General features: G+C 53.6%; 1 protein-coding gene across 1 annotated transcript in view; it reads left to right on the forward strand.

The window, feature by feature from the left end:
- Positions 1-3,964, forward strand: part of MEGF8 (multiple EGF like domains 8) — a 52,131-nt gene extending 48,167 nt beyond the window's left edge. Inside the window, 2 exon segments of the mRNA XM_017849853.1 lie at positions 2,522-2,983; positions 2,985-3,964. Coding sequence (XP_017705342.1) covers positions 2,522-2,983; positions 2,985-3,779 — 1,257 coding nt within the window. The 3' untranslated portion in view covers positions 3,780-3,964.
- Positions 3,965-10,724: the final 6,760 nt, after the last annotated feature.

Here is a 10,724-nt window from a genome sequence, read left to right on the forward strand (position 1 = left end):
GAGTTTCTGCCTTCTTGATAAGGGAAAGGCCTATTGGCTTTTACCAGGGAGTCTCAGAGATTAAATCAGACCTCCTCCTCTACCATGTCTGTTGGCTGCTCAGAAGTAGCAGTTTTTCTTGGTTCTTTTTTTTTTTTTTTTTTTTGAGACAGTCTCACTCTGTCACCAGGCTGGAGTGCAGTGGCTCAATCTCAGCTTGCTGCAACCTCCACCTCCCAGGTTCAAGCGATTCTCCTGCCTCAGCCTTCTGAGTAGCTGGGACTTCAGGCGCACACTACCACGCCTGGCTAATTTTTGTATTTTTAGTAGAAACGGGGTTTCACCATGTTGGCCAGGATGGTCTCAATCTCTTAACCTTATGATCTGCCCACCTCAGCCTTCCAAAGTGCTGGGATCACAGGCGTGAGTCACTGCACCTGGCCGGTTCTTTTTTTTTAATGTATTTATTTTTGAGATAGGGTCTGGCTCTTTCACCCAGACTGGAGTGCGGTGGTGCGATCTCGGCTCACTGCAACCTCTGCCTCCCCAGTTTCCATCATTCTCCCACCTCGGCCTCCTGAGTAGCTGGAACTACAAGCATTGTGCTATCATACCTGGCTAATTTTTTTTTGTAGAGATGGGGTTTTAGCCATGTTTCCCAGGCTAGTCTTAAACTCCTGAGCTCAAGCAATCCACTCACCTTGGCTTCTCAAAGTGTTGGGATTATAGGCGTGACCCACTGTGCCTGGTCAGGCTTTTGGTTTTTTTTTTTTTTTTTTGATACTGGGGTTACTCTGTCACCCAGGCTAGAGTATAAGGGCGCAATCATAGTTCATTGCAGCCTTGAACTCCTGAGCTCAAGTGATCCTCCTGCCTCACCCTCCTGAGTAACTGTAACTATAGGCACACACCACCATGCCTGGCTAATTTAAATTTTTTTTTTTAAAGATGAGGGTCTTACTGTGTTGCCCAGACTAGTCTCGAACTCCTGGGCACAAGCGGCACTCCTGCCTCAGCCTCCCGAAGCAGTGGGATTACAGGCATGAGTCACTGCGCCTGTTTTCTCTTGGTTCTAATAGTGATTGCAGTAATAACTAGAATGCCAGGAGTACCTGCCACAGAGCTGGATATGTGCTGTGTAGACAGTGGTGACAGCATAGATATGAAAGGCTTTGCAAGACTGTGCTGGGGCCTCAGTGGGGTACAGACTTAAGAGGAAGACAGATTCAGACATTAAATGTCCTAGCTGGGCACAGTGACTCATGCCAGCACTTTGAGAGGCTGAGGCAGGCAGATCACTTGAGGTCAGGAGTTCGAGACCAGCCTGGCCAACATGGTGAAACCCCTTCTCTACTAAAAATACAAAAATTAGTTGGGCGTGGTGGCAGGCGCCTGTAATCCCAGGTACTCGGGAGGCTAAGGCAGGAGAATCACTTGAACGTGGGAGGCAGAGGTTGCAGTGAGCCAGGATCACACCACTGCACTCCTGCCTGGGCAACAGAGCAAGACTCTGTCTCAAAAAAAAAAAGAAGTATCACCCCAGATCACATGGTCAGTTAGGCTTGGAGCCTGGAGTGACCCTGATCTGATCTCAGAACTTGAGTGGTTTCCACTAAGCCACAGGAATCATAGCCGTTATCCATCCAGCCACACATTCATTCAGCACACAGTCATTGAGCACCTAGTATATGGCAAGCACTGTGTGGGTTTCTGGGGACACAGTAGGGAACAAAGCAGGCAAATGTTCTGTTTTTAGGGGTTTGTATTCTCATAGAGGCATCCAGAAATGAACAAACAAGTCAGATGCTCATGTGTTAGACAGTGATGAGCGCTAAGGAAAGTTAAGTAGAAAGCAGGGGCTAGGGCTGTTGGGGAGTGGGAATGGTAGACACAGGACATAGTGGCCAGGGAAGGCCTACGTGAGAAGGAGGCTCTTGAGCAAAGACCTGAAGGAGGCAAGGGGGCCTGACAAGCTGGCAAGTGAAAGGAGAACCATGCAGGCAGAGGGTCTGTCAGTGCAAAGGCCCCGGGGTGGGAGAACGCCTGGCACAGTATAGAAGCATCCAGGCAGGCGGGCGAGGCTGGCTGACCCTGCGCCAAGTGCCATGCACATGATCTCAGCGGTCCTGTGAGCAAGCCATGGTTGCTCCCTATGTGCAGAGCTCATGGGTTAAGTCTGTGTGCTGAGGCTTATTGAGGTTAAGTCACTAGTCCAAGGCCACACAGCTAGCAAGGAAGTAGAGCCGGAATGCAGCAGCGTTCTTTGTTGCTGTGCCTCAGAGTGCCAGAGGCCTCAGTATCAGGGTGCTCAGGTTACTAGGATGACACCAGGGGCAGCAGTGCTGGAGTGTCAGGTCCTGGCAAGGTCTACACTGTGACAGAGAAGGTCCGGGGGTCACAGGGAAGTGACTGGGGCAGTGGGGGTGAGGCCCAGGGCAATGGCTACTTAGCAGTGGATATAGAGTATTCGTCACTGCTGCTTGGGGGACAGGCTGGCACCGTGCTCAGCCCTGATGGCCACCGCCTCTAACCCTGCCCGCAGTGTGCCAAGTGCCGAGAATCATTCCATGGGAACCCGCTGGGTGGCCAGCAGTGCTACCGCCTCATCTCAGTGGAGCAGGAGTGCTGCCTGGACCCCACGTCGCAGACCAACTGCTTCCATGAGCCCAAGCGCCGGGCACTAGGCCCTGGCCGCACTGTCCTCTTTGGTGTGCAGCCCAAATTCACCAACGTGGACATCCGCCTGACGCTGGACGTGACCTTTGGGGCCGTGGACCTCTATGTCTCCACCTCCTATGACACCTTCGTGATCCGTGTGGCCCCTGACACTGGCGTCCATACTGTACACATCCAGCCACCCCCACTTCCGCCACCCCTTGCAGATGGTGGGCCCCGGGGGGCCGGGGATCCAGGAGGAGCAGGAGCCAGCAGTGGCCCAGGCACCCCAGCAGAGCCACGGTAACGGGAGCTGTGGCCACGGGGTGATACCTACGTGACAGTGACCGGAGCCGTCAGCATGCTGGTGGCTCCGCAGTGTGCGGGACCGGCTGGTCATCACCTACCCACATGAGCACCATGCCCTCAAGTCGAGCCGCTTCTACCTGCTGCTGCTGGGCGTGGGAGACCCAAGTGGGCCCGGTGCCAACGGCTCAGCCGACTCGCAGGGCCTGCTCTTCTTCCGGCAGGACCAGGCCCACATCGACCTGTTTGTCTTCTTCTCCGTCTTCTTCTCCTGCTTCTTCCTCTTCCTCTCACTCTGTGTGCTCCTCTGGAAGGCCAAGCAGGCTCTGGATCAGCGGCAGGAGCAGCGCCGGCACTTGCAGGAGATGACCAAGATGGCCAGCCGCCCCTTCGCCAAGGTCACTGTCTGCTTCCCACCTGACCCTACTGCCCCGGCCCCTGCCTGGAAGCCAGCTGGACTCCCACCGCCCGCCTTCCGCCGCTCTGAGCCCTTCCTGGCACCCCTGCTGCTGACAGGGGCCGGTGGTCCCTGGGGACCCATGGGAGGGGGCTGCTGCCCGCCAGCCATCCCTGCCACCACTGCTGGGCTGCGAGCTGGGCCCATCACCCTCGAGCCCACAGAAGATGGCATGGCCGGCGTGGCCACCCTGCTGCTCCAGCTGCCTGGCGGGCCCCATGCACCCAATGGCGCCTGCCTGGGGTCAGCCCTCGTCACACTGCGGCACAGGCTGCATGAGTACTGTGGGGGTGGCGGGGGTGCTGGGGGCAGTGGGCATGGGGCTGGTGTGGGCCGGAAGGGACTGTTGAGCCAGGACAACCTCACCAGCATGTCCCTCTGACATGCCGAGGGTCCTCATCCACAGCAGCCAGGTCACCCAATGGGGCCGCCCTGGACTTGGGGTCCCTTCACCTGGGGGCCCCTGGACACTGTCTCCTTGGAGACCACTGGCTCCCTTCCCCCAGGGGTGCCCCGACGGGGCCTCCTTTGTTCTGCATTCAGCAGCTATTTATTGAGTACCTACTCTGTCAGGCACTGTCATAGGCGTGGGGCAAAGCAGGAAAGGAGAGACGAGGTTCCCTGATCTCATGGTACTTAGGTTCTAGTGAAGGGAGACAATCAGTTCACACGCACACATCCCACATGCACACACACATGAACACTTGCACATGTGCACACATGAGTAACATGGTTTCAGAGAGGGAGAAGTGCTGTGAGGCTTCAGAGGACGTGGCAGTGAGGGACGACGGGGTGAAGTCAGCTGGACATTCAGAGAAGCTAGACTGAGAACGCTTGGGAAGAACCAGCCATGGGAAGAGCTTCAGGAAGTGAAGGCAGAGGCCCTGGGGTGGGAGCAGGCTTGTTTTATTGGAAGGACTGGAAAACTGGCAAGTGTGACCCAGATCAAGTGTGAGGAGATGAGACTGGGGACAGGCAGGGGCTGGATCACCCAGGGCCTTGTGGACCCCACCCCGGGTTTTGGGTTTTATTCTCAGGGCAACGGGAAGCCGTTGGATGGTTTGATGAAGGGGAGTGACAGGATCCGATGTACCTATTTCAGAATTTAAGAGGGCTGGGCGCGGTGACTCATGCCTGTAATCCCAGCACTTTTGGGAGGCCAAGGCGGGCTGATCACAAGGTCAGGAGTTCGAGACCAGCCTGGCCAATATGGTGAAACCCTGTGTCTACTAAAAATACAAAAATTAGCCGGGCGTGGTGGCGCACACCTGTAGTCGCAGCTACTTGGGAGGCTGAGGCAGGAGAATCACTTGAACCCAGGAGGCGGAGGTTGCAGTGCAGCAGTGCACTCAGATTGCACCACTGTACTCCAACCTCAGCGACAGAGCGAGACTCCATCTCAAAAAATTTAAGAGGTCACTTAGTTGTGCTGTGGAGAATGAACTGGAGGGACAAGAGGGGCAGCAGGGATGGTGGACTGGAATAGGGTGGTGGCAATGAGTGAGTCCGGCTCAGATGCGGGATGTGTGTGGAAGAATGTAATGATGGTGTGGACGTCAGGGTGAGGGAGGAGACGAATCCACGATGACCCCTAGCTTTGTGGCCTGAACTGTGGATGGCTGAGGGGGTCATTAATTGAATGGGGCAGAGTGGGGCTTGTGAGGAAGATCAGAGTCTGGTTCTTGACATGAGATGCCCTTCAGACATCACTCAGGTCCAACTAGGGATACAGAAACACTGAATATTTCAATAGCAGAAATTGAGTGGGGGGATTGGTAGTGCTGGTGAGGGAAGCGGCTGGGAAGAGACAGATGGCACCATGAGACAGCCCAGAGGTGAGCAGGATCCCCAGGCTGCAGGGACAAAGCTCAGCAGTGGTGTTACCTCACTAGGACCAGGGTCACGCAGCGAATGCTGGAACAACAGAGGCGTGTTCAGGGGGAGCCTCAGAGGGGACAAAACCTCTGCCTGAGATCCCACCCCAGGTGGGCATGGGGGACACTGAGGTTGGGGATGAAAATGTCGGTACCGTCACTGCACAGCCCTCTTCCAGACAGTGCTATCTGGAAGATTTCTGGGCTCTCCCGAGGGGCCACGCCACACCTGAGCCACCTCCTTGGACTCCTGTTCTCTACCCCTTGAGGACCTCCCTCCCTTTAACCCTAGCTATCTTCTTGAACTTGGGACTCTCCCAAGACTTCCATCACTAGCTCCTGGAGAAACTGGACTCTGCATCTTCCCTTCACGTGGAGCCTCAGTGTGAGAGGCCCTGCCAATGCATGCATGTCAGAGGTGGCTGGGACCATATCGGAAGAAGAGGGGAGCGACGAAATTAACAAATAAAAAGTATGGGCAAGACCCAGGTGTCTGAGTGCATCTGCACATGTCTCGGGAGGGCTGGGTCTCAACTCTGATGCAGCCCCGAACACTGGATAACTTGGATAATTGCCCTTATGATGGTACCACTTCCAAGCTGGGATGGCTTTGTTCCTGACTGCCCCTCCTAAAGGTGGAAGGGGGAAGGGTCTGCCATGACAGAAGCGTAATAAATATCAATAAACAACTCGTTTCCCAGAAGGGATGCGCCAAGGGGAGACGTGGGCAGTGGCTTTTGACCCTTCCCTAGATCTTCCTCAGGGAGACCCCAGTTTGGCTCAGGAGGGGAAATAGGCTGCCTTGGTCCCAGCTACGGCTTTTTGTTGTTGTTTTGTTTTGCTTTTTGAGGGGACAGAGTCTCACTCTGTTGCCCAGGCTAGTGTGCAGTGGTGTGATCTTGGCTCACTGCAACCTCCATATCCCAGGTTCAAGTGATTTGTGTGCCTCAGCCTCCCAAGTAGCTGGGATTACAGGCATGCGCCACCATGCCTGGCTCATTTTTTTATATCTTTAGAGGAGACAAGGTTTCACCATGTTGGCCAGGCTGGTCTCAAACTCCTGACCTCAAGTGATCCACCTATTTTGGCTCCCAAAGTGCTGGGATTACAGGCATGAGCCACCGCACTTGGCCTTGGTTTTTTTGTTTGTTTGTTTGACACAGGGTGTCTCTTTTTCTGTGACACAGGCTGGAGTGAAGTGGTGCAATCATTGCTCACTGAAGCCTCAGCTTCCTGGGCTCAGGCGATCCCCGAACTTCAGCCTCCCAAGTAGCTGGAACTACAGACGTGTACCACCTCACCCAGCTAATTCTTGTAATTTTGGTAGAGATGAGGTTTCACCATGTTGCCCAGGCTGGTCTTGAATTCTGGAGCTCAAGTGATCCTCTCCTACCTTGGCCTCCCATAGTGTTGGGATTATAGGCGTGAGCCACCATGCCTAGCTCAGGCACAGATTTTATTCCAGGCCCCCGATAGAAGGGTTCAAACCAGACAGGGCCGAGAATGAAATGAGACCCTAGAACAATGAGCTTTCTCTACTTCGATGAGAGTCATAGCCAAAACCAAAAGCATTGTGAGAGCTGCTTTACCTGGCATGCACCTGGGCAAACAAAAGCCCTGATTCCTCCCAGGTGGGAGCTGGAGATCTCTCTCCTCCATCAGCCTCAGCAGCATAGGCATCTTGCTGGGTGTGTTAAACAATGTATCTTTTCTGCACAACCCGGCTCCTAAGTGCAAGCCATCAGGTGCTCAGCGGAGGACGATGTGTTGGACTCAGAGGGTGTGTGAGTCTCCGTTATGGGCCAGGAATAACATGGTATTTTCTTTTTCTTTTTTTTTTTCGGAGATGATCTTTATCACTCAAGCTGGAGTACAATGATGTGATCTTGGCGCACTGTAGCTTCAACCTCCTGAGCAGACGATTTGCACCATGACTGGGCCTTTTCTCTGGGATGCATAGCCACGCTCCCTGACTCTCACAAATGCCCTGTGGTACGTGTTCCTCCCTCCACGTCAGCCCTCCACCATCACTTCTGCCTGCACATACCTGAGTGCAAGTGGCATATGTTGAGGCGGGAGAGAGTCTGGGCATGGAAGGCTGGATGCCTGAGTTCTAGACTATGTGTGGCTCCCAACCCCTTGGGGATTTCAGGGATAGAGGGAATATTTTACTGAGAGCCTACAGCCCTCCGGACACTGTGCTGGGTGCTTGGTGTGAGTCTTAATCTTCCCAACGTCATCGCTGGGAGGTGCCGTCTTGGTTTTCCATTTTGCCTATTCAAAAGCTCTGTTGCCTAAGAACTCAGGGCTAATTAAGAGATGAGCCAGATTGTGACACAAGCCTGTCTCCGTTGCCCCACGCATTACCTCCAGAGTTGCTTCTCTTTTCTAAGCCAGTGTCTTCTGATTGCCTACAATGGGCCCTGCATTGTGCTGGGAGCTGGGGACAGAGTAGTGAACAAGGTCTCTGCCCTCATGGAGCTGATAAGCCAGTGTGGTCCCCAATAATAAGTAAATGATACTGCATGCTGGAAAGTGATAGAAAAGGCAGTGAGAGAGCAGGAGGTTGGCACTTGCTTTTTTTTTTTTTTTTTTTTTTTTGAGACGGAGTTTTGCTCTTGTTGCCCAGGCTGGAGTGCAATGGCGTGGTCTCAGCTCACTGCAATCTCCGCCTCCCGGGTTCAAACAATTCTCCTGCCTCAGCCTCCCAAGTAGCTGGGATTACAGGTGCCTGTCACCACGCCTGGCTAATTGTTGTATTTTTAGTAGAGAGAGGGTTTTACTATGTTGGCCAGGCTGGTCGTGAACTCCTGACCTCAGGTGATTCATCCACCATGGCCTCCCAAAGTGCTGGGATTACAGGCTTGAGCCACCACGCCCGGCCTGGGACTTGTTATTTAACATAGGTGGGATGGGAAGGCCTTTCTTATAAGACGACACATGAGCAGAAATAAGGGAGTGAGCCAGAGGGACATCTGAGGGAGGGAGGAGCATTCCAGGCTGAGGGAACAGCCAGTGCAAAGGCCCAAAGGCCCAAAGGCCCTGAGGTTGGAGTGTGCCTAACATTTGAGAGAAACAAGACTCATGTGGTTGGAGCAGAGAGGGAATAAGGGGAGATAGGGAGACAAGGTCACAGAGGGAACAAGAGCCATGTCCTGCAGGTCCCTGCACCATGGTGAGGACTCAAGCTTCCGCTCTGTCAGGGATGGCACCATGGGAGGATTCTGAGCCTGGGAGGAATGGGCTCTGATGTAGGTGTTCACAGGATTCCCCTGGGAGGAAGAGGCTAAAGGGGTAGGAGAGGGTGGGAAGCCCAGTGAGGAAGCCCCTGTGTCCGTGTTGAAGAGGAGAGTGACTGGAACAAGGTCGGGATAGCAGAGCAGGGAGAAGTGGTGAGATTCTGGATATATTCTGAAAGGAGAACCAGCAGCATTTGTTGACAGATTGGACCCTGGGTGAGAGAGAAAGTGACTGAGCAACAGAACGGGTAGAGTTTGCTGTTTCCTGGCATGGCAAAGACTAGGCGGTTTGGGGATTGGGGTACATCAGCAGTTAGGTTTTATATATGTTAGATTTGAGATGGTTCTTAGATATCCCGAGGGAAGATGTCACTCAATGACTGGATACAGCTCCAGAGAAAGAGAGAGAGAGAGAATAGCAAATAATAGTAATATGTTAATATTAGAATAGGCCGGGCATGGTGGCTCATGCCTGTAATCCCAGCACGTTGGGAGGCCGAGGTGGGTGGATCATGAGGTCAGGAGATCGAGACCATCCTGGCTAACACGGTGAAACCCCATCTCTGCTAAAAATACAAAAACATTAGCTGGGCGTAGTGGCGGGCGCCTGTAGTTCCAGCTACTCAGGAGGCTGAGGCAGGAGAATGGCATGAACCCGGGAGGCAGAGCTTGCAGTGAGCCGAGATCAGCCTGGGTGACAGAGCAAGACTCTGCCTCAAAAAAAAAAAAAAAAAAAAAAAGAATAGTTGCTATATTATACATATTATAATAATAATAACAATGATTTTGGCCAGGTGTGGTGGCTCGCCCCTGTAATCCCAGCACTTTGGTAGGCCAAGATAGGCGGATTGCTTGAGGTCAGGAGTTTGAGACCAGCCTGGGCAACATGGTGAAACACTGTCTTTTTTTTTTTTTTTTTGAGACGGAGTCTCGCTCTGTCGCCCAGGCTGGATCTCAGCTCACTGCAAGCTCCGCCTCCCGGGTTCACGCCATTCTCCTGCCTCAGCCTCCCGAGTAGCTGGGACTACAGGCGCCTGCCACCTCACCCAGCTAGTTTTTTGTATTTTTTAGTAGAGACGGGGTTTCACCGTGTTAGCCAGGATGGTCTCGATCTCCTGACCTCGTGATCCGCCCGTCTCGGCCTCCCAAAGTGCTGGGATTACAGGCTTGAGCCACCGCGCCCGGCGGAAACACTGTCTTTAATAAAAATAGAAAAATTAGCCAGGCATGGTGGCACATGCTTGCAATCCCAGCTACTTGTGAGGCTGAGGCATGAGAATTGCTTGAACCCAGGAGGTGGAGGTTGCAGTGAGCTGAGATGGTGCCACTGCACTCCACTTTGGGTGACAGAACGAGATTGTCTTAAGAAAACAAAAAACAGGCCGGGCGCGGTGGCTCAAGCCTGTAATCCCAGCACTTTGGGAGGCCGAGACGGGCGGATCACGAGGTCAGGAGATCGAGACCATCCTGGCTAACACGGTGAAACCCCGTCTCTACTAAAAGACAAAATCTAGCCGGGCGAGGTGGCGGCGCCTGTAGTCCCAGCTACTCGGGAGGCTGAGGCAGGAGAATGGCGTGAACCCGGGAGGCGGAGCTTGCAGTGAGCTGAGATCTGGCCACTGCACTCCAGTCTGGGTGACAGAGCGAGACTCCGTCTCAAAAACAAACAAACAAACAAACAAACAATGATTTTGTTTTGTTTTGTTTTGAGACAGGGTCTCTCTCTGTTACCTGGGCTGGAGTGCAGTGGCGTGATCACAGTTCACTGCAGCGTTGACTTTCTGAACTCAAGCGATCCTCCTACCATAGCCTCCAGAGTAGTTGGAACTATAGGTGTGAGCCACATGCCCAGCTAACTTTTTTTTTGAGACGGAGTCTCGCTGTGTCGCCCAGGCTAGAGTGCAGCGGCGAGATCTCGGCTCACTGCAAGCTCCGCCTCCTGGGCTCACGCCATTCTCTTGCCTCAGTCTCCCGAGTAGCTGGGACTACAGGCGCCCGCCACCATCCCCCGCTAATTTTTTGTATTTTTAGTACAGACGGGGTTTCACTGTGTTAGCCAGGATGGTCTCGATCTGCTGACCTCATGATCCGCCGGCCTCGGCCTCCCAAAGTGCTGGGATTACAGGCGTAAACCACCAAGCCCAGCCTTGCCCAGCTAATTTTAAGAAATTTTTTCTTGGCGGGGCGCGGTGGCTCAAGCCTGTAATCCCAGCA

This window comes from Rhinopithecus bieti, unplaced genomic scaffold, assembly GCF_001698545.2.
Source record: "Rhinopithecus bieti isolate Rb0 unplaced genomic scaffold, ASM169854v2 scaffold_33065, whole genome shotgun sequence".
Classification (NCBI taxonomy): Eukaryota; Metazoa; Chordata; class Mammalia; order Primates; family Cercopithecidae; genus Rhinopithecus; species Rhinopithecus bieti.